Source organism: Balaenoptera musculus, chromosome 17 (assembly GCF_009873245.2).
Source record: "Balaenoptera musculus isolate JJ_BM4_2016_0621 chromosome 17, mBalMus1.pri.v3, whole genome shotgun sequence".
NCBI classification, from domain to species: Eukaryota; Metazoa; Chordata; class Mammalia; order Artiodactyla; family Balaenopteridae; genus Balaenoptera; species Balaenoptera musculus.
The window spans coordinates 44,163,418-44,187,521 of record NC_045801.1 but is presented as its reverse complement, the minus strand read 5'-3'; the positions used below and the strand labels follow the sequence as shown (position 1 = coordinate 44,187,521).

General features: G+C 35.5%; 1 protein-coding gene across 1 annotated transcript in view; it reads left to right on the top strand.

Moving 5' to 3' along the window:
- The first annotated feature begins 293 nt into the window (after window positions 1-293).
- LOC118883339 (ATP synthase F(0) complex subunit B1, mitochondrial-like) overlaps window positions 294-24,104 on the top strand; it is a 32,168-nt gene continuing 8,357 nt past the window's right edge. The window contains 1 exon segment of the mRNA XM_036830068.1: window positions 294-307. Within this exon segment, the coding sequence (XP_036685963.1) occupies window positions 294-307 (14 nt within the window).

The following is a 24,104-nucleotide window of genomic DNA, read 5'->3' as shown; positions in this document are numbered from 1 at the left end:
GTAAAACACAGCTACCTAGTTTAATGGTCTTTATGAAAGCTGCCCCTTGAAGCCTACGTTCTGGGTTAGTCAGTGAACTTAAGGTCAAGTTGATGGTGACAGTTTCACTCACTCACTCATTCAATGTTTGCTAATTATTTATAAATTCCTTCCTTGAGAAGAAACAGAGATAATCATTTTCACCAAAGCAAACTTCATATAGGTATGAATCCAAATTCAGTCTCAAGCATTATGCAAATGAGTGTATGTTTTGCTTTCTTGTTTGTGTAAATGAAAGATGTGGAAAATCCTACATGACCCAGTTCAGGTAAGCTTGAGTCTAACTTCAAGGTAATATTAATAATAAAGTCAACATTTATTAATAGCCAACAAGATAATACATATTGGGCCTGTACTAATTGCCAGGCACTGTACTAGGTGCTTTCTTTAAGTTATCAAAGTGGTTTAAATAATTTTTAGGTTTGAGCGAATCATAAAATTTAATATAATATAACATGGCAAAGAAATCTGTTTGTTTTTTCTGTTCTTTATGGGCATGAGGCTTTGTGAAGCATCACCAACTAATCATAGACATGATGTCTACCAGTGAGAGGGTTTCATGGAAGACTAAAAGAATATATGCAAAAATAGTGCTAAAGTTATTAAAATCATTACAGTTCAAAGGAAATTGAAATGTTAAATGCCAATAATTGTCCTTTTAGTGGTATATTTCCTTTGCATTCATATAGCACTCTAGATTATGAAACAGACAAACTGAAAAACATTAGAATCTGAGGTTGGAAAATGAAGGGTTAAGTGACAGTGAATTTTTATATTCTACTTATAAAAATATTTCTTATCCCAAATGCTCCATGTGCTTATGGTTCTTCCAGATCAATTAAAACAGAAAGAACAAAAAATAAACTAATATGTTTAATTTTTTTTGGCAGTCTTTTTCTATTCCAGTGGTTGGTTCAGCCTGACACTTGCTTTTATACAACCTGTGAGATAATTGCGGTTTTAAAATTTTTAAATGGTTGGAAAAAAATTTAAGAAAAATAATACTTAATTACATGTGAAATTATAGAAAATTCAAAGTTAAGTATCTACAAATAAAGTTTTAGAGGAATACAGCCATGCTTATTCATGTACATATTATCTATTTTGATTTTGTGCTATAACAGCAGAGTTGTGTAGCAGCAACAGGGAATGTAAGGCCCCAGAAGCCTAAAATATTTAGTAACAAGATCATTAAGAAAAAGTTGGCTATCTCTATTCTAACCCAATAAAATGATAGGCTCATTGCTAACTTGTACTAAGTCCAACTAGTTGTTTGAGACCCATCTTCAATGCGACACACCTGGTTGTCAAGAACTGCGAAGGGTTTGATATTTTACTCATAAACTTGAAAGTTTGCCTGACACATTTCATGAATGCAAGTAGAGGACATGAAACTCCTGGGTCAGGGACAAAAGACAGTTTACTACTCAGCATTAGCAGTAGCCAGAGTATCAGCATTTCTGAGCTGGTTTTCCCCAAAGGGTCAGATGATTACTGCATACAGGGTGGGTGGGTTGAATTGCAGGAAAAGAACTCTGAGCTTAAAGATCTGGAATCTTTCATACTTGATAGTAGGCATGCCTGCGTTTTGCTCCAGATAAGGGTGTTATCTGTATCCTCCAAGGCCATTTACACTACAATCATCATTGAAAACAAAGGAACAATGGTAAGTCAGTGCATCACTTGCAAGACATGAAGAAATACAAGAGAGTTATTCTGAATCATTTCCAACACTGATTATTTTTGTTACCTTTAGTTATGAAACCAAATAAATATTGCAAAACTGTTTAGGAAAATAGCTGAAAAATCAGAATTTACTTGAAAAATTTCAACAATGCAAATAATTTTAATTTTTATCTATAATTGTTAAAAGTCATTTAGATAGGTAACACAAAATGGGACATGGATTTTTTTTATCAATTTGGGAATACACATTCAGGCCTGTATAGCTCAAAATCAAATCTCTCATTCTTTCAAATATGTAGTAAGCTGTACTGTTTACTTTATAGTGGAATTGTTTACCTTCTCTGTGGTTTGATTTTCAGAATGGAATTTTATTATTTGATAGAATTTAACAATCTTCTGAAATTGTGGTTTTAAAGATTACTCATGCTATTCTGTTTCCCTGTGGCTATTAGAATTCTCATGGAAATGCTTCATTCCCTTATCTCCAAAGTAGAAATTCATTGTTAGCTCACTGTTTACCAGCAGTCTGCAAGGGCACTAAACTATAGCCCTAGACTGGAATCCATGATCAGGGAAGTCAGGCTAGCAAGGAGGCTGCATCAGAATCATAAAATTACAGAAGAAACATCTTTCAAAAGTACAATGCACTCCTTCATAAACACTGGCTTCCTTCCAACAGTTTCTGTCTTAGAAGGTAAGTACTCAGAGAGGTAAATACTCAGAGAGGTAAATGATATTAAGGGTTTGACAAAACAGCTCTGGGAATCCAAGTCCATTTAAAGAAAGTAACGTATTATCTCCTAAATATGTTGAAAAATAATTTAATAATTTAAAATAATAGAATGTAGCTTTGCTAAACATGTTATCTTCTTGTTGTCTAAGGATCAGTTGTTCCTGAATGAGCCAGTTGGACAATACATTTTGTGTTCTTTTCCATTGGGCTGTCCAAAGACTCTAAAAGACTGACTGCTTTGGGATTTGCTTTTTTGAATAGACATCAGTAGGGTATAACCCCAAACTGTTTTATTTATACATATATTTTTTTTCCTCTTTGCCAGCATTTTCTTTTCCAGTTAATTATTACTAGAAGTAAATAAAACAATTTTTAAAACAAATTAGTCTCAATCACAAATAACATACTATCAAAATGTCCTTTTAAAATGGCTGTTTTACTTTATTTTTACTGAAAGTGAAAAAAAAAAAGAAACGTTACAAACTGAAACTGTCTGAAGTCAGGTAATTGGTGAGGCAAATATTTTTTTTTTCTCATCACTGTTACTGATTGAAGGAAAGTTTTGAAATGCTTTAAATCACAAAGGCTTTAAGATATACTGAATTAAATTTTTGGATCACCTTGGTGACAGTGCCCTGAAAGGAATTTTACATCATCAGTCCCCCCAAATTTAGTGGTAGAAATAGCTTCTGATCAGTTCTTTGGAACACTGACAGGTGAGAAGTGAAAGTGAGAAGTCTGGGACACCATATTTAGGTAGTTTTTTAATCTTGAAGTTGAGGAATGTCATTTATACATAACATCTTGTATTTTGTGGTAATGAGACTTTGGGGTAGGATTTTCCAGTTAAATACACTGACCTCCTCCAACTCCCAGAAATCCTGCTCCTGACAGATAGTGGAAGTTGGATGACTATAGCTTCATGTATTTCATCTTCCAAAAGATAGACACTATTCTTTTTGTTTCCTTCCAGATTTATTGAGATATAACTGACACATAGGACTGTATAAGTTTAAGGTGTACAGCTTATAGCTGTATTTCATGTATTTAGCTTCATGTATTTCACCTTCCAAAAGATAGACACTATTCTTTTTGTTTCCTTCCAGATTTATTGAGATATAACTGACACATAAGACTGTATAAGTTTAAGGTGTACAGCATAACGATTTGATTCACATACATCATAAAATGATTACCACAATAAGTTTAGTGAACATTCATCATTTCATATAGATACAAAATTAAAGAAATAGAAATTTTTTTTCCTTGTGATGAGGACTCTCAGAATTTACTCTCTTAGCTTTCATTTATAATATATAGTAGTGTTAATTATATTTATCATATTGTACATTACATCCCTAGTACTTGTTTATCTTATAACTGGAACTTTGTACCATTTGAACTACCCTCTCCCCCACCCCCTCCTCTGGAAATCACAAATCTGATCTTTTTCCATGAGTTTATCTGTTTGTTTGTTTTTGAAGTGTAAGTGGCTTCCAACACTCTGATAGTTCCTTGAACACAATATAGTGATTCGATATTTCTATACATTTCAAAATGATCACCATGATAATTTAAGTTATCTGTCACCACAGAAGAATATTACATAGTTATTGACTATTTTCCCCACACTGTACATTTCATACCAGTCACTTATATTGTAGTAACTGGAAGTTTGTACCTCTTAATCTCCCTCACCTATTTCTCTCCTCCCCCAAACCTCCTCTCCTTTAATTATCACCTATTTGTTCTCTGTATATATAACTGTTTCCATTTGTTCATTTGTTTTGCTTTTTAGATTCCGCATATAAGTGAAAACATACAGTATTCTTCTTTATCTGGCTAACTTATTTCACTTAACATAATGCCTTTTAGGTCCATCCATATTATTACAAATGGCAAGATTTCATTCTTTTTTTATGGCTGAGTAATATTCCACTACATCCATCCATCCATCCATCTATCCATCTATCCATCTATCTATCTATTTATCTATCATCTATCTATCTATTTATCTATCTATCTATCTATAATTTCCTTCTTTATTCATTTATTAATTGATGGGCACTTAGGTTGCTTCAATATCTTGGCTATTGTAAATAATGCAGCAGTGAACATAAGGGTGCATATATCTTTTCAATTTTTCTTCTAATAAATATCTAGAAGTGGAATTGTTGGATCATATGATGCTTCTATCTTTAATTTTTTGAGGAACCCATACTGTTTTCCATAATGGATGCTCCAACTTACAGTCACACCAACAGTGAACAAGGGTTCCCTTTTCTCCACATCCTCATCAACACTTCTTTTTTCTTGTCTTTTTTGATAATGGCCATCTTAACAGGTGTGAGGTGATATCTCATGGTGATTTTGATTTGCATTTCCCTGATGATTAATTATGTTGAACATCTTTTCATGTGCCTGTTGACCATTTATATGTCTTCTTTGGGAAAATGTCTATTCAGGTCCTCTGCCCATTTTTTAATCAGATTTTTTTTTTTTTTTGATGTTGAGTTGTATGAGTTCTTTGTATATTTTGGATATTAACCCCTTGTCAGGTATATTATTTGCAAATATCATTTTCCATTAGGTAGGCAAGATTTTCTTTCTGTTGATAAGTTTCTTTTGCGGTGCAAAAGGTTTTTAGTTTGAGGTAGTCTCACCATTTTGCTTTTGTTTCCCTTGCCTGAGGAAACAGATCCAAAAAAATATTACTAAGACCAATGTCAAAGAGTGTACTGCATATGCTTTTTTCTAGGAGTTTTATGGTTTCAGGTATTAACTTAAAGTCTTTAATCCATTTTGAGTTTATTTTTGTGGTGTGAGAGAGTTGTCCAGTTTGGTTATTTTGCATGTAACTGTCCAGTTTTCCCAACACCATTTATTGAAGAGGTTATATTCTTCCCATTGTATATTCTTGCCTCCTTTGTCATAGATTAATTGCCTATGTAAATGTGTGTTCATTTCTGAACTATTCTGTTCTGCTCTGTATTCTGTTCCATTGGTCTATGTGTCTGTTTTTGTGCCAGTACCACACGGTTTTGCTTCCTGTAGCTTTGTGGTATAGTTTGAAATCAGAGAGCATGATACCTCCAGGTTTGTTTTTCTTTTCAAGATTTTTTTTTTTTTTTGGCTCGTTGGGGTCTTTTGTGTTTCTGTACAAATTTTAGAAATATTTGTTCTAGTTCTGTGAAAAATGCCATTGGTATTTTGATAGGGATTGCATTCAATCTGTAGATTGCCATGGGTAGTATGGTCATTTTAATAATATTGATTCTTGCAATCCATGAGCACAGTGTATCTTTTCATTTGTTTGTGTCATCTTAAATTTCTTTCCTCAATGTCTTTTAGTTTTCTGAGTACAGGTCTTTTACTTCCTTAGTTAGATTTATTACCAGGTATTTTATTCTTTTTGATGAGATTGTGAATGGGATTGTTTCCTTAACTTCTGTTTCTAATAGTTCATTTTTAGTGTATGGAAATGCAATAGAGTTCTGTATATTAATTTTGTATCCTGCAAATTTACTGAATTCATTGATGAGTTCCAGTAGTTTTTTTGTGGCATCTTTAGGATTTTTTATGTATAATAATGCATCATCTGCAAACAGTGATAGTTTTACTTTTTCCTTTCCAATTTGGATTTCTTTTATTTATTTTTCTTGTCTGATTGCTGTGGCTAGGACTTCCAATACTCTTTTAAATAAAAGTGGTGAATGTGGGCATGCTTGTCTTGTTCCTGATCTTAGAGGAAATACTTTCAGCTTTTTACCACTGTGTATGATGTTAGCTGTAGGCTTGCCATACATGGCCTTTATTATGCTGAAGTATGTTCCCTCTATACCCCTTTTGTTGAGAGTTTTTAATCAAAAATGGATGTTGAACTTCGTCAAAAGCTTGTTCTGCATCTATTGAGATGATGATATGGGTTTTATTCTTCAATTTGTTAATGTGGTGTATCACATTGATAGATTTGCAGATATTGAAAAATCCTTGCATTCCTTGGTTAAATTCCACTTGATCATGGTATGTAATCCTTTTAGTGTATTTTTGGGTCCAGTTTGCTAATATTTTGTTGAGGATTTTTGCATCTATGTTCACCAGTGATATTGGTCTGTAATTTTCTTTTAGTGCTGTCTTCATTAGCATTGTGTACCAAGGTGACGCTGGCCTCATAGAATGAGTTGGGAAACCTTCCTTCCTCTACATTTTTTGGAATAGTTTGAGAAGGATAGGTGTCAACTCTCCTCTAAATGTTTGGTAGAATTCACCTGTGAAGTCTTCTGGTCCTGGACTTTTGTTTTTTGGGAATTTTAAATTACTGATTTGATTTAATTACTGATAATTATTCTCTTCATATTTTCTATGTCTTCCTTATTCAATCTTGGGAGATTGTACATTTCTAGGATTGGCCCATTTCTTCTGGGCCACTCATTTTATTGGTGTATGATTGGTTGTAGTAGTCTCTTATGATCTTTTGTATTTCTTTGGTGTTGGTTGTAACTTCTCTTTCATTTTTGACTTTGTTGATATGGACCCTTTTTTTCTTGATGAGTCTGGCTAAAGTTTTATTAATTTTGTTTGTCTTTTCAAAGAACCAACTCTTAGTTTCATCAGTCTTTTCTTTTTTTAAAATTTTTTTAAGTCTCTACTTCATTTATTTCTGCTCTGATCTTTATGATTTCTTTCCTTCTATTAACTTTGGATTTTGTTTGTTCTTTTCCTAGTCCATTTAGGTGTAAGATTAGGTTGTTCATTTGAGAATTTTCATGTTTCCTGAGGTAAGCTTGTATTGCTGTAAATTCCCTCTTAGAACTGCTTTTAACGCTTCCCATAGATTTTGGATCATTTTGTTTGATTTTTATTTGTCTCCAGATAGTTTTGGATTTCTTCTTTGTTTTCTTCAGTAATGCATTTGTTGTTTAGTATCATATTGTTTAGTCTTCAAGTGTTTGTGTTTTTTGCAGTTTTGTTCTTGTGGTTGATTTCTAGTCTCATTGCATTTTGGTTAAGAAAGATGATTGATATAATTTCAGTATTCTTAAATTTACTGGGACTTGTTTTTTGGCCTACCATGTGATCCATCCCAGAGAATGTTCCTTGTATAATTGAAAAGAATGTATATTCTGCTGCTTTTGGATGGAAAGTTCTATATGTGTCTATTAAGTCTATCTTGTCTAACGTGTGTTTTAAGGTCAATGTTTCTGTGCTGATTTTATGTTTGGATGACTTGTTCATTGCTGTAAGTGGGGTGTTAAAGTTTCCTACTATTTTTGGGTTACTTTTAATTTTTCCCTTTATGTCTGTTAATATTTGCTTTATGTATTTAGATGGTCCTATGTTAGGTGCATATATATTTACAATAATTATATTTTCTTCTTGGATTTGTCCCTTGATCATTATGTAATTTTCTTCTTTGTCTCTTGTTACAGTCTTTGTTTTAAAGTCTATTTTGTCTGATGCAAGTATTGCTATCCCATCTTTCTTTTCATTTCCATTTGCATAAAATATCTTTTTCCAAACCTTCACTTTCAGTCTGTGTTTTTCTTTAGATCATTAATGAGTCTCTTGTAAGCAGCATATATATGAGTGTTGTTTTCATATCTATTTAGCTACTCTATGTCTTTTGGTTGGAGCATTTAGTCCATTTATATTTAAAATAATTATTGATATGTATGTACTTATTACCATTTTGTTAATTGTTTTTACTTTGTTTTTGTGGTTCTTTTATTTTCCTTTCTTCTTCTTTTGCTCTCTTCCCTGTGATTTGATGACAACCTTTAGTGATATGTTTGGATTTTTTTCTTGTGTGTGTGTGTGTGTGTGTGTGTATCTAGTATAGATTTTTGGCTTGTGGACACTAGGAGTTTATATATAGCAATCAGTATCTATATATATTTCTATATCTATATGGTTATTTTAAGTTGCTGATCTCTTAAGTTCAAACACATTTTAACAACCCTGTATTTTTACTCCCCACCCTACCAATTTACTGTTTGTGACATAAAATTTTACATCCTTTTGTTTTGTGTATCCCTTTACTACTTATTGTGGATATAAAAGATTTTACTACTTTTGTCTTTTAACCATCCTACTAGCTTTATAAGTTGACTGATCTACTACATTTACTGTATATTTCCCTTTAACAATGAGATTTTTCCTTTTATAATTTAATATTTCTAGTTTCAGCCTTTTCTTTTTAGTTGGGAGAAGTCCCTTTAGCTTCTTGTAAAACTGCTTTGGTGGTGCTTTTAGCTCTTGCTTGTCTGTAAAACTTTTGATCTCTCCTTCAAATCTGAATAAAGCCTTGCCAAGTAGAATACCCTTGGTTGAAGGTTTTTTCTTTCTTTCATCACTTTAAGTATATTGTGCCACTCCCTTCTGTCCTGCAGAATTTCTACTGAAAAGCAAGCTGATAGTCCTTTATGAGTTCCCTTGTACACAATGTTGCATTCTCCTTGTTGTTTTTAATATTTTCTCTTTATCTTTAATTTTTGCCATTTTAATTATGATGTATCTTGGTGTGGTTTTCTTTGGAAACCTGTTTGGGACTCTCTGTGCTTCCTGGACCTGGATGTCTGTTTTCTTTCCCTGGTTAGGAAAATTTTCAGCTATTATGCCTTTAAATATGTTTTCTGCCCCTTTCTCTCTCTCTTCTTCTTTTGGGACCCCTATAATGCCAATGTTAGTTCACTTGATGTCCTAGAACATCTCAAACTGCCCTCATTTTTTAAACTCTTTTTTTTCTTCTGTTCAGCTTAAGTGATTTCCATTACTCTGCTTTCTTGTTTGCTGATCTGTTCCTCTGTATCATCTAATCTACTGCTTCTTCCTTCTAGTGTATTTTTTATTTCAGTTATGTATTCTTCAGCTTTGATTTGTTCTTTGTTACATTTTCTAACTCTTTGTTAAAAACTTCTAACTTCTTTGTTCATCTAGTCTTCTCCCAAGTCCTTTGAACATCTTTATGATCATTACCTTAAACTCTTTACTGGGTAGATTGCTTCTCTACTTCACTTAGTTCTCCTTCTGGGGTTTTATCTTGTTCCTTCATTTGGAACACATTTCTCTGTTGCCTCATTTTGTCTTATTTGCTGTTTTTATTTCTGTGTATTTTTATGTAGGTTGGTTACATTTCTTGATCATGGAGGAGTGGTCTTATGTAAGAAATGTACTATGGGGCCCAGCAGCACCCTCATCTCTGATTATGAGAGCTATATGTTTTGGAGGTGCTCTTTATGTGGGCTGCATGTGTCCTTCTGCTGTGGCCAGGCCAACTCCTGTGAGCATGCTGATAGGTGTGGCTGGGCCCTGGTCCAATTGGTTGTCAGACCTTGCCTTGTGTGGTGACTGCCTGCTGCTGGTGGGTGGGGCTGGGTCCTGGCACTAATAAGTTTGAGGAAGGATTTCAAAATGGCACTTAACATCATTAGTGTTCCTGTGGTGGGATGAGCTTCTCAACATGGCTGCTGCCAGCATGTATGTCCCCAGGGTGAGCTTTAATTGCCTCCTGCCTCACTGGGAGGCTCTGAAGGATCACCAAGTGGGTATGTCCCAGGTTCCTTTCAGATTACTGCTGCCCTGGGTCTCACAGTGTGTGAGATTTTATGCATTCCTTTTAAGAGAGGAGTTTCTATTATCCATAGACCTGTGGCTCTCCCAAATGTAAGTCACACTGGCCTTCAATGCCAAATATTCTGAGGGTTCCTCTTCCTGGTGCCAGACCCCCTGGCTGGGGAGACTTATGTGGAGCTTGGATCCCTTGCTCCTTGGGGAGAACCACTTCAATTGTAATTATCCTCCCTTTTGTGGGTTGCCTACCCAGAAGTATGGGTCTTAACTATATGTGTCTCTGTCCTTCCTACCTGTTTTATTGTGGTTCCTTCTTTATATCTTTAGCTGTAGAAGATCTTTTCTGATAGTATTCAGGTTGTTCTCATGGATAGTTTCTCTGTAAATACTTACAATCTTGGTTTGCCTGTGGGAGGAGGCGGGCTCAGAGTCTTCCTTTACCGCTATTATGGCCACTCACTAAGAACAGAAGCTATTCTACCTGGAGCTTGCTGACAGCATCTGAAAATTCTTTGTCACATATTTTATTGGAGGGAAGTCATGTTGAAGTCAGTAGTAACATGGAGAGAGTCTCAGCAATTTATGGAATCAAAGTTGTTTGGTTTTGATATTCATTTTTGCTTGGGTTCTAAATAGTACACATTATTTCCACCCAGAAGACATTATACTGGTATATCATGATATATGGCAGCTTAACCATTCCAAATGGATTCTATTCTAGCCTTAAAAATTCTATTTGAAGTTTTAAAATGACTTACAGTTTTAGTTTTCAGTTCCACATTGAGAATTCTAAGATGAACAGTGATTTAAAAAATATTTAAAGTCTACAGATACACAGACAATATTTTCTTAATAAAACATGAGTTGGTGGATTTTTTTCCCCATTCTTAGCTAATTTTTCAAGACAAATCACTCTACCTTTGAAACTGTATGCTCATACCCACCGGGTTAAAATAAGGCAAAAGATGATTAATTAAGATCCTTTAGCTTAGTTTGCAGAAAAATAGGAAAACTACAGATGAGAAAACAGCTGCTGACATCTTCCTTTGACTGAACATCACTCAGATGTATTTAAGGACTAGAATGATCAGTGAATTTTAGATGTCATGGGCTGAAAATTTACTGCCTTAAACACATGGACCCCCCTGAATTTACACATACAACCCATGAAGAGACTTGAAAGACAGTTGCACCTGCTCAGAAGACTCTTAACACTTCTCTTTACCCTCCTACCAATCATTTCTTAGTCCCAACACCCTCTTATTCCCTCCTCCCACAATAAATATCCCACACAAAAGCTGATTGGGGAGACAGAACTGAGCCTTGCCTTCTGTCTCTTTGCTTGGCCACTCTACTTTAAAGCCTTTTCTCTCTGCAAAAGGCCGTTGCCTTGGTATTTGGACTTTCCATTGAACAGTGTGAAACGAGCCCACTTGCTCAGTTACACCATCCAAGAAGTAGCTAAAACTGTATGTTTATCTTCAGAATACTCGAATGCTAGGGATTTGACATAGAAATGTTTGAGAAAAGCAAAGACAAAGGCATTAATGTAGGAAATAATAGGACATATTCATCCAAGGAGTTTAGTATGATTGGAGCATAAAGTCTGTGAGAGAGAAATAAGAGTTGAAAGGTAGCCAGAGGTAATAGCTTGAATCATTTTAGGTTGAGAAGTGATTTGATCACTTTTAAGTTTTAGGAAGCTTAAACATGCTGCTGTTGTGTGGACGACAGATTGGAAGGGTGCTAAGCAGATGAACTGGAAGCTAATTGGGAATGATTTGTAATAACTATGGCATGAGTCAAGGTAGCACCAGTTAAAACAGACTGTGGAGCTTCATATGAAGGTACTTAGGAGATAGAATGAATGGGTTCCATAACTGATTAGATGTGGGTGTAATAGAGAAGGACTAAGATGAATCCCAGGACAACTAATTGTACAGAAGTTCCATTAACAGATATGGAGGACACCAGAGGATAATCAATTTGAAGGGAAGATTATGTTATACTTTGTCTGTGGAGCATCAGAGTATAGACGTCCAGGCTGAAAAATAAAATGGAATTGAGGCAGTGTCAGTGAGTTCTGCTGCAGTAACAAACATCCATAAAACAGTGACTTAAAAACAACAGTTTTATTTTCTGCTGATGTTACATATCTCTCTAACGCTTACTTAAAGACATCAGATAAAGGAGACTTTATCAATTGGAAAGTGACTGGTCCTTGAATAGGAGAGAACTTTGTATCAATAAAATTGCACACTGTCTTTTAGAGACTTCTGCCTGGAAGTCACACATGTCTCTTCTGGTTAAAGTTATACTGGCCAAAGAAAGTCACACAGGCATGTGTAACTTCAAAGGAGTAGGAAAGCACAATCTTATATATATGCCTAGAAGAAAAGAGCAGAACCAGAACATTGATGGACAGTAACATAAATTGGGAACCATCAATAATAAATGCTGTTTGAAGGTATTATAGTAGATAAAATCAGCTCAGGGATTATATATATTTTGAAAGTAAAAGAAAGCTAAGAACAGAATCCTGGGGTATGCCAACATTTAAGTACAAGAATTCTTAATAAAGATGACTATAAAAGGAGACATCAGAGATCTGGGTGAAGAATCCACTACAAAAATTTTGGTAAAACCATCAACTAGAATTGACAAAGCAATTTCACATACAATATCATTTTAAAATCCCCATTAAGTATTTTGAGACTCTAGGAAGTTGAGTAATTAGGTTTTGTTCTATGGAGTTGAACCTATTATGCCTTCCAATATTATCCAAGTGACTGACTCTTTAGGAGACTATGGAAAGTAGGTAATCATTAGTAGGACAATAAAGCTTTTTTTTTTTCCAAAAAAATATTAAAAAGGAGGCTTAACAGAGGTGAGAATGCATCGCAAATCCTGTGTCCTGGGAGAAAAAACACCTAGTAAATAAAGAAATATGCACAAGAAAGTGACCAGTGCAGGGCAGAGTCTTGGCTGTCACTTCATCGGTATATGGATAGGTTTTACAATGGTGGTAACCTTTCATTACTGTTTCCTTAAGATAACTTCCCAGAAGTGGAATTGTAAGGTCAAAGAATTGCATACTTTTAATACACATGATATCTCATGTGTATGAAGCCTCCAGAAAAATTATATCCATCTATGCTTGAGTCACCTGGGTTTAGGAGTGCTTATTCTTGAATTGTTGTAATGTAATTGTTTACATTTTTCGAACTATAAATAATGTTAGATAATGTTTTGTATAACATTTTACTTTTCATTTCTATTGAGGTATGACATTTATATATATGCTTTTATTCATCTGTATTTCTTTTTTTAATTAATGAAATTGCCTGTCATATTCTTCTCTGATTTTCTTTTGGGTTTCCATCTTTTTTTCTCATTGATTTTTTTCCTTCCAGTTTTATTGAGATATAATTGATGTACAGTACTGTATAAGTTTAAGGTGCACAGCATAATGTTTTGACTTACATACATCATGAAATGATTACCACAGTAAGTTTAGTGAGCATGTATCATCTTATACCGATACAACATTAAAGAAATCGAAAAAAAAATTTTTTGCCTTGTGATGAGAATGCTTATGATTTACCCTCAACAACTTTCATGTATAACACACAGCAGTGTTCATTACATTTATCATGTTGAACATTTTTTCTTGCTGATTTTTAAAAGCTTTGATAAATATGTAGAATATGTGTCAAATATATACATATAAAAACTGCCTGTATGTCCAAAAATAGGGTATTTTTAAATTTAATTTTGGTATAAATTTTCATACATTTACCCAAAATATGTTGAACCCACAGGTTTCCGAATATTCAGATAGAAGTTGGGGATAGCACAGTGAATAAAACAGACATGACCCTGTCCTCATTGATTTCATGACCAAGAAAGGTAGATAGACAAGAAGCAACTAAGCCAATAAGTGTTTATTATTGTGACAAGTGCTAAGAGAGAAATGTGAGGATGAAAATAACTGTAGGTTGAAGGACACTTCTTTAGATAGTATCACCAAGAAAGCTTTTTCTGAGTTGATGATATTTAAAATCAGAGCTGTTGGATGAGCAGTGGCATACAGTCAGCATTCCAGGTTGAGAGAACACCCTGTACAATGGCTCTGTGGGGAAGAGACATTTTAAAAAGACCCGTGTGGCTGGAGTGTTGTGCATGAAGGGGAGGAACCAAGGAATAAGGCTGGATGAGTGGCAAGAGTGGATTACCCAGGGCTTACAGGCCATGCTGAGTTGATTGGATTGTATTCCAAAGCAGTGAGGAAGTGACTGAAATGTTTTACAAAGGAAATAACATGATTTTATTTCCATTTTAAGACAATCACTCTGGTTGATCTGTATAGAATAATAGAAGGGCGAAGAATAAATTTAGCATGTGTGTGTATCTATTACAGAATGTTGTATCAGTTAACTATTGCTGCCTAATAAGCTACCCCCAAATCTATTTGCTTAAAACAACCACCTCTCAAAGTCTATAAAGAGGTCTGAAGGGAAATTCTGTTGACTTGGATCTGTTTGCTACAAATGTGCTGTAGTCCACTGGCCTAAGCAAGTCACATGGCCAAGCCGAGGGTCAGTGTGTGAAGGTACAAGAACAAGAATGAACACAGGATGGCATGAAAAATTTGGACCATATATTCAATCAATTTAACCCAAATTTCTGTAAGTGAAAAGGTACACTATACTGATAACAATTATATATAAAACTATATGTGTAATGTAATATTTTAAAGAAAACAGCTACTTGAAAGATATACAGTTGATCATTGAACAACACAGGGCTCCAACTTTCCTTGAAGTTGAAAATCCGTGTATAACTTTATAAGCCCTTCATATCCATGTTTTTGAATCCTCAGATTCATCCACCATGGATCCTATAGTACTTTAGAACTTATTTAGTGAAAGAAATCTGCGTGTAAGTGGATCTGTGCAGTTCAAACCTGTGTTGTTCAAGGGTCAACTGTATAGTGTATTGATATGTTAACTGTGATTATCTCTGGGTAGTGGGATGTAAGGTGGTTTGCGTACTTTATTTTTCTGTATTTGAAAAATTTTCTGCATAGAGTTTGTAGAAATTTTATAATAAAATGCTATTTCAGAATTCTAGACAAAATCTTTGTTTTATCATAGAGAATGGAGATGAGGGAATAAAGAAGAAGAAAAGAGAGGAATTGAGTTTATTTGTCACAATAATCTCAGAGGTCAACCTGTATCCTGATCACATCCTAGCTCCCTAATCTGTCAAATAAAGCTAGCTAACTGTAGGTATTGTTTTATTATGTCAGCTTCTCATTTCTTCTAGGTAACCCTAGAAGAACCTGCTCAACAAATATTTTCCTTGCAGAGCAAAAGAAGTCCCAAACATTCATGTCATCTTCTACCTCTCTCTGGCAGGACCACAGTTCTGTTATTTTCTGATTTAAGTGTAACAAAACAACTCTTGGATGGATGCACCATGGGTAGTATCAACATAGAATTTTCCACTATTTATGAATCTATTTATTGATTGTTTTGTTTTGATTGCATTGTTTTGTTATTGATTGCATTGTTTTGTTCTCAAGTTCACCTGTGCTTCACCCACTAGTGTCTGGAAATGACATTTCATGTGAGGGGAGGCTGATCAGTATATAGTGAGAAGAGTATGGTCTCTGGGGTAAGAAGGTCTGTATTTGAACTATTTGACCACATGGACAACTCATTTTATCTCTGAGGTGTCAGTATCCTTATTCGGAAAAAAAGGGATAAAAGAATAATAATACCATCTACATATGGCTACCCAGAGAAACAAAAGTGATACCATATGTAAAAGTCCTTTTTAAACTGTTAATGCTTTCAAAATGCTTAGTCTCTTTTGGTACCATCTATTACTTGAATTAAACATAGACTTTTTTGTTGTCCTCTTTTGAAAGTCAAAGAGCTCTGAGAGGAATAAGATCTTATGATAAATGCACCTACATAATAATAAAGTCTTACTGTCAGAGAAGAAAAAATAAATGTGCCATAACACATTGAGTTCAAAAGTTGAGGAGAGAAATGGTTGAGTCAAATTTTAAGTGTTTTAAAGTTTGCCTAAGACTGACATCCATTTTCTTGATCAAAAACTTGAGGTGTTGAGGAGAGCATGTTCAATAAAAGCATTTATTATTATCAATGGATTTTAAATTGCTTTCAAGAAAATTGTTCTTGATCAAATTTGTCTTGCCTTGTAGTTTAAAAAATGTAAATATAGCAGCTGCATAGCACAGGGAGATCAGCTCAGTGCTTTGTGACCACCTAGAGGGGTGGGATAGGGAGGGTGGGAGGGAGACGCAAGAGGGAGGAGATATGGAGATATATGTATATGTATATGTATAGCTGATTCATTTTGTTATAAAGCAGAAACTAACACACCATTGTAAAGCAATTATACTCCAATAAAGATGTTTTAAAAATGTAAATATCATGCAAATCAAAACTACAATGAGATATCATCTCACACCGGTCAGAATGGCCATCATCAAAAAATCTAGAAACAATAAATGCTGGAGAGGGTGTGGAGGAAAGGGAACACTCTTGCACTGTTGGTGGGAATGTAAATTGATACAGCCACTATGGAGAACAGTATGGAGGTTCCTTAAAAAACTACAAATAGAACTACCATACGACCCAGCAATCCCACTACTGGGCATATACCCTGAGAAAACCATAGGTCAAAAAGAGTCATGTACCAAAATGTTCATTGCAGCTCTATTTACAATAGCCAGGACATGGAAGCAACCAAATGTCCATCGACAGATGAATGGATAAAGAAGATGTGGCACATATATACAATGGAATATTACTCAGCCATAAAAAGAAATGAAATGGAGGTATTTGTAATGAGGTGGATGGAGTTAGAGTCTGTCATACAGAGTGAAGTAAGTCAGAAAGAGAAAAACAAATACAGTATGCTAACACATATATACGGAATCTAAGGGGAAAAAAAAAAAAAAGGCCATGAAGAACCTAGTGGCAAGACGGGAATAAAGACACAGACCTACTAGAGAATGGACTTGAGGATATGGGGAGGGGGTGGGGTGGGATGTGACAGGGTAAAAGAGTGTCATGGACATATATACACTACCAAATGTAAAATAGATAACTAGTGGGAAGCAGCCGCATAGCACAGGGAGATCAGCTCGTGCTTTGTGACCACCTAGAGGGGTGGGATGGGGAGGGTGGGAGGGAGGGAGATGCAAGAGGAAAGAGAAAAGGAACATATTGTATATGTATAACTGATTCACTTTGTTATAAAGCAGAAGCTAACACACCATTGTAAGGCAATTATACTTCAATAAAGATGTTTAAAAAAATGTAAATATCAATGGGTTTAGCAACAAATAATCTTTATAAAATAGATACTATTAAGTATATTTGAAGGCAGTTAAGTCAAACAAGAACATTCTGTATTTTGACCTTGTTCTAGGCATAAAGGAAACTCCAGGAGCCCTGCTATTCCTATCAGTTCAGATGAAGTGATTGATTTCTCTTCAGTTGAAATGAAAGCTTGTTTTAAATATTTTGAAAATTGTCCAGACAATCATAACTTTCAAGCTGTCAGAGAAAGCAGAACTGTGACAAGAAAAATAGTACTGAATTCAGTTGTCCTATCATATGTAACTGCGTGCACTTTTGTTGTCATGAGGCAGAAGGGAGAACAGAAGTAATATTGATGATCAAATATGTGAACTGCTGATCAAAACCCAAATGAAAACTTCTTGGTTGAAGTTGCAGAAAGGTAGATCTTTGGCAAAAATTAACTCTCCATATGGGAAGTTCACTACTGAACACCTCCTGCACTAAATGAATGTAGTGTCAACACACTGTTCCTGGTCACTTGGTATCCACTGAGCTCTCTTTTTGGCCTTGTTATTTAGGAGCTTTGTGACCTAGGTTCAGTATTAAATTTCTGAAAAACTCATTTTCCTCTTTTGCAAAATTTACTTTATGCCATTACAAAAATACACTTTATTTAGTGTCTATACACCAGGCAAATGGCATACATTATATCTTTTCATTCTCAAAACAGTATTACGAGTGAAACTGAGGCAAAATAGAAAATAAACAACTTGCCCAAGATCACATAGCTGGTAGGTGGAGCAATCTTAATCTAAATCTAGTTTTCTACCACTTCACACTGCCCATCAGGACATGGCATAAAATAAACACTCCCCAAATGTTAAATCTCCTCTCTTTGTTCCCTCCTACAAAGTACTACTGTTATTGAGAGGGACTCTCAACAAGATTTTCTTCGGAGAAAACCTGTAAGAGTAAGAAAAAACAAGACTTTCAGGAATCTTTCAATACTTTCAGTGGCCCACTAGGCAGGTTGGTGGATAAAAAAAGCTTTAGTGATGGGAAGAGATGACAGGAGAGATGGAGGAAGTGAGGGGTGAAGAGAAAAGCAATAGAAAGACATCATAAAGATTATGGGGGTCGAGGGGGATGGTCAGGGATAGAAAAAGGTTTTAGCAGGAGCTTTGAGTTTGAAATTCTAGGGGAAGAATGTAGTGTCTAAGGAGAAAAATCTAAGAAAGTTTTCTATGTGAAGAACTGTGTGAAACTACTACAGTGCTCTTTAAGGAAACTCAAAACAAAGATCTGCCTTATTGTCAGAGAGAATCTGCCTTATTGTCAGAGAGAATGGATTTGAGTTGCTATTTTTGTTTTTTTTTTAATTGAGATGTTGTGCAGACACTGGGCCAGGCTATTTATGCAAACTTCCTGCTTCAGGAAAGGGTCACTGCATGTTCATAACCATTGTCTGCAATACACAAAGAAGTATAATCCAGAAAGAACTGTGGGGTCACGGAAGAGCAGCGAGGAGAAGAGGAGAGTCCAAGTTTTGGACTTAATTGCTAGAGTTAAGTAATATACTCCTTTGTATACTGGGGGTCATAATATCTGTCTCAAAGAGATGTGAGGCTTAGGTGAGCTGATAGTGTGTTATAAACTATAAAAGCTTCATGAAGGACTTCCCTGGTGGTGCAGTGGTTAAGAATCCACCTGTCAATGCAGGGAACATGGGTTCGATCCCTGGTCTGGGAAGATCCGACATGCCGCAGAGCAACTAAGCCCATGGGCCACAACTACTGAGCCTGGGCTCTAGAGTCTGCTAGCCACAACTACTGAAGCCCATGCACCTAGAGCCCGTGATCCACAAGAAGAGAAGACGCCGCAATGAGAAGCCCGCGCACCACAATGAAGAGTAGACCCTGCTCGCTGTGACTAGAGAAAGCCCATGCTCAGCAATGAAGATCCAACGCAGACAAAAATAAATAAATAAGTTTAAAAAAAAAAAACTTTATGAATGTAAGTTATGATTATTATACAGCACCTAGATTTGTTAGCTCCCAAGAAGTTCTATGATGAGCAAGGACTACCTTACTAAAAGGCACATTTGGATTTTTCTCTTTCTTGGAACTTAGTGGCCTTCTATAAATTAGTAAGTGTTACATGGTTCTGTCCTAGATGAGGTTTGGAGAGTGAGGAACTTTGGGGAATTGTACTTTAAGAGTAGGTTCTGATGATAAGTCAGACAGCAGTGATCATATTTTCTAAATCAAAATTAAAGACATATTATCAGACAACGGGACAGAGTATTTCAAATAGTATATATCTGGAAAAATCTAAGGTCATTGGTCACCAGAACTATAAACTGGCATTTCTAGCAAAGACAGTCCAACCTCTTCTTCTTCAAGGTCTTTGATGAAGGGCAAAATTCCAAGTTTATGAAGAAGTGCACTGCAAGTCTTTTAATTTTCCCTTCTGCACCAAGGGCGACAAATAATTAGCACTTTCCTAGGTCTAAATAGGAGAACAGAGCCCAGAAATTCTACTATCAATGCTAGCGCTTTCCTAGGTCTAAATAGGAGAACAGAGCCCAGAAATTCTACTATCAATGCTAGCTTACTAGGAAAAGACATACTTGTGCCATGCATCGCTAAGGATTATAACAGATTAGGAACTAAATTTGAGTTAATTAAAAATAATCAACAATAATAAGAAGAGAGTTTCCAGAAAATTACCATATTGATCAAGTTGCTGTCTAAACAACTTGGAAAACACAGAACAAATTTTGGAGGCCCAATGCGAAGTATCTGAAGAAGTTCATTAAAATTTACTTTAAAATGTTACAGAATTCAATTAATTTTATTAATAATGATCATAAAAATACATAACAAATAAATAGCTAGAAGGAGTTTAAGCTTGAGAGTCTATATAATAATGCAAAACTTAAAACGTAAAATGTGACACGACTTTAAGAAGTTAGGATTGAATGTGAAAGTTGAAGATTAAAAAAAATGAAAATAACAATGTTTGACAATAAATAAAAATGTCTGATGTGCTATGAAATACTTGAATGGGGACCTAAACTTTGAAATAGATAATACTGTATTTTGAAAGATAGATTCTTTTAAATCAAGGGCTACAAGGCTTGCCACTAATTTATTGAGGGGGAAAACCTATAAAAATGAATCTTAGTGTCTTGTATAGTTATAGCTTGGTTGGATTTAGATCTAGTTATGATCTACTTTAAAGATTTTTTAAAAATCTCTTCAAACATTGTCACTTGAGAAACTCCTAATTTATCAAAGTGAGTGTCTTCTTAGTGAAATAAAATGTTTATTACATGAAGCTTTCAGGGTCTTTAGATGAATGAAAGTAGATTTTGTAAAATGGATTACCTGGTCTAGCTCCCAAAATTGTCATAAAACACACTGGATGACACAAATTAACCACAGTTAAAATGTTTCTACTGGTGTGAAAATTAATAATCTATATTTCATTTGTCAGATTTACTTGTATACAGCTATTTTCCAAAAGGATTTATGATAGCTGTTTGTTTTCTTGAACATTGTTGTCTGCTCTCTTGTTTCAATTTTGTGACTCCTGTTCTCTGTTCAATAAAAAAATATACATGGGAAAGGTTGATTGAGAAAACAACCTTTCTCGGAAATAAAGGCAGAATCCAGACTTGGAGGATAACCTCTGCCAAAAGTCATAAGCAAACTTTTCCTTCAACCCACCAACTCTGAGCTCACTCATAATACATAAAGTGAAGATATCCATCACTCAGCTAGGCAATACCTACACTAGTGGGAGGATGAGAGCTTTGACAATAAACTCTTAACTATGATAGAAGTTAGGTGCCCAAAGGAGAAAAAGACAAACACAGGCCCAGGGCTCCTTAGTAAGTTATGTCAAAAATAAGATGAAAAGTGATATAGAAATTAGAACCCAATATCATGAACAGATAAACAGTTCTCATTCCTTCCAAGTTGTCTAGGTGATTTGCAGAAGACTGGGGAATTACTTGATTCCCCTTTACTTTCAGAAATAGGTGAAGTAATTAAAAATCTTCCCCAAGAGAAAGTTCTTGGCCCTGGTGGATCTACAGGAGATTTCTATAAAACCTTTGGCTTAGCCCTATCTGTACATTTGCTTGACAAGCTCAATCACTTGGGGGACTCAGGTGGATTCATCCCTGCCAGCCCTTACATCCAGATTATCTTAATTGCTAAAAAGGATAAAGATACAGAAAACTGTACCACATCTAGGTTGAAACCCCTGATTAAAGTGGATATCAATTCTTGGAAGGGATCTTGATAGTTCTCATCATTATTTGAAATCTGGGGCACAGTAATTAGGCAGTCGCTTGGGGATGGGTCATTCTTTGCATAAAATGATTATTTTTTTACCTGGATAACAGTTTCTGTCAGCATGACAGGGCACTAGCAAACCCATTTATCATTTTTCTACTAAAGGACAGTTTTTAATTTTGGGCAGAGCAGTGAGTATCAGGGATGTACTATAAGCTCAGCAATCCAAGGTCTTCCATTATTTAATAATATGTCTTTTGCTTCTGCTCCAAATGAGTAAGATAATCTCTGTTTTGCTATTTCTCAATGTCATCAGAGCTGAAGTGGGGAGGCTGGTGTTACATTATACTATTAGCCTGTTGCTACACACACACATACACACACACACACTCACACATGGAGGTGTGGAAAGGATAAATTAAAAAACATCTTGCAGTATGATTCCAGCTATATTACATTCTGGAAAAGGCAAAACTTTGGAGATAGTAAAAAGATCAATAGTTGCCAGGGGTGGGGGTGAGGGGCAGATGAATAGGCAGAGCACAGAGGGTTTTTAGAGCAGTGAAACTGTACTGTATGATACTATGATGGTGGATTCATGTCACTATATATGTGACTAAACCCATAAAATGTACTACACCAAGAGTAAACCCTAATATAAACTATGGACTCTGGGTAATAAAGATGTGTTGATGTAGGTTTATCAGTTGTAAACTTACCTCTGGTGGGGGATATTGATAATGGGGGAAGCCATGTATGGATTGGGGCAGAGGGTGTATGGGAAATCTCTATACTTTCTGCTCAATACTGCTATGAACCTTAAACCATTCTAAAAATTAAAGTCTATTAAAAAATACCTTGCAGGAAAAAATTCTTTTTGGTTCTTAAAAGTACAAGTAAGTGGTGGTTGAATAAATGAATTATTTAATAAAGGAGGGTGGGTTTTCAGCCTTCAAAATTCCTGCCTCTAATGTGGTATTCAGAGCACTGCTTTTTATATCCACTCCAGAACAGCCAGCACCTGGTAGAATTGTCTCTGTATCTGAGATTTTATTTTATTTATTTAGGTTGCGCCAGGTCTTAGTTGTGGCATGCAGACTTTTTAGTTGTGGCATGCAGACTCTTAGTTGCAGCATGTGGGCTCTTAGTTGTGGCATGCATGTGGGATCTAGTTCCCCAGCCAGGGATCAAACCCAGGCCCCCTGCATTGGGAGTGTGGTGTCTTACCCACCGGACCACCAGGGAAGTCCCCTGAGATTTTAAAGTTCATGCCCAATCTAGGACGTTTAGCAAGGGGGTGGGGAGGGGCTACTGCTAGGCAGTTCTGTGTACCAAGTGGTCAAATGCTTCCAACTGTGTTTTCAAAAGTTGTGGTGTTTTGTTTTAAAACTGGAGTTAAAGAATGGTATAAAAATGTGAGTGGGAGGGAAAAGAATAATCTAACAACAATAAGAAAAGACAATTGTCACCAGCAAAATTATTAAAAATTCATGATTTTTCTCAATTGTGAAATGCCTATAGTCATACCACCTGGGGTTAAGACTTGACATATTTCAGTACCTAAAATGTATCTCACCTTGTAAGTGTTTGGGGGGGGAATTCTCCAAGGAAAAGCACAAAATGCAAGGGGAGGAAGTCTCGCTTAAAGAAGCTTTCGTTAGGAATTTGGACAGTGAGCCATGTGGCGTTCTGTACGAAACTGTCCTTCAGATTTACACCAAATGAGGTGTCAAGTAGGTAAGTGTGAAGATAATCTCAATCTTCTGTGTGGTTACAAAACTTTCCACGTCTTAGCTTGTGAAGCAATTATCATAGGGCACTGCTCTGAATTCCAAAAGTGGAGGGCTTTGTCTGAAGCTCTGTGAATTAATAAATTTGGTTCCAGAAACAGTATAAAACTCCTCTAGTTTGAGGACATAGGAGGCTAGAATGATTAATAAAATAAATATATTTTTAAAAGTGGATTTGGTATCACAGACAGTCCAAATTCCCTTTTTGCTATAATCTTCAGATTTTAATTATTTGTGTAAAGCCAGCTAGATATAAGATATAATTGGGCACACAGTAGACAAGGACCCCAATCTCAAGTGTGTATGGTGCTCAGAAGTTGAGGCTTCCAATTAGAGGAAAGGCTCTAAGGTGAGAGTTGGGATGGTAAGATCAAAATCAGAGTATTACTCCAGTAAGGGAGTGAGAGCCAACATAAACACTCAAAATGAAAGTGGGGTTTGGAAAAGTCACACTAAATGGAGAGAGGGTTTGAGGGAACCAAGAAAGGAGGAGTAGTATAACTAGGATGGAATGTGATATGAACCCAGATGAATTTTGGAGGTTCAGGACTTAACTGAAATACTGGGCTCATTTAAGCATTCAAAGCAGGGTGAAAAGTAGACTTTTCATATAATAATAAGCAAGTACTGTGAGGATAGT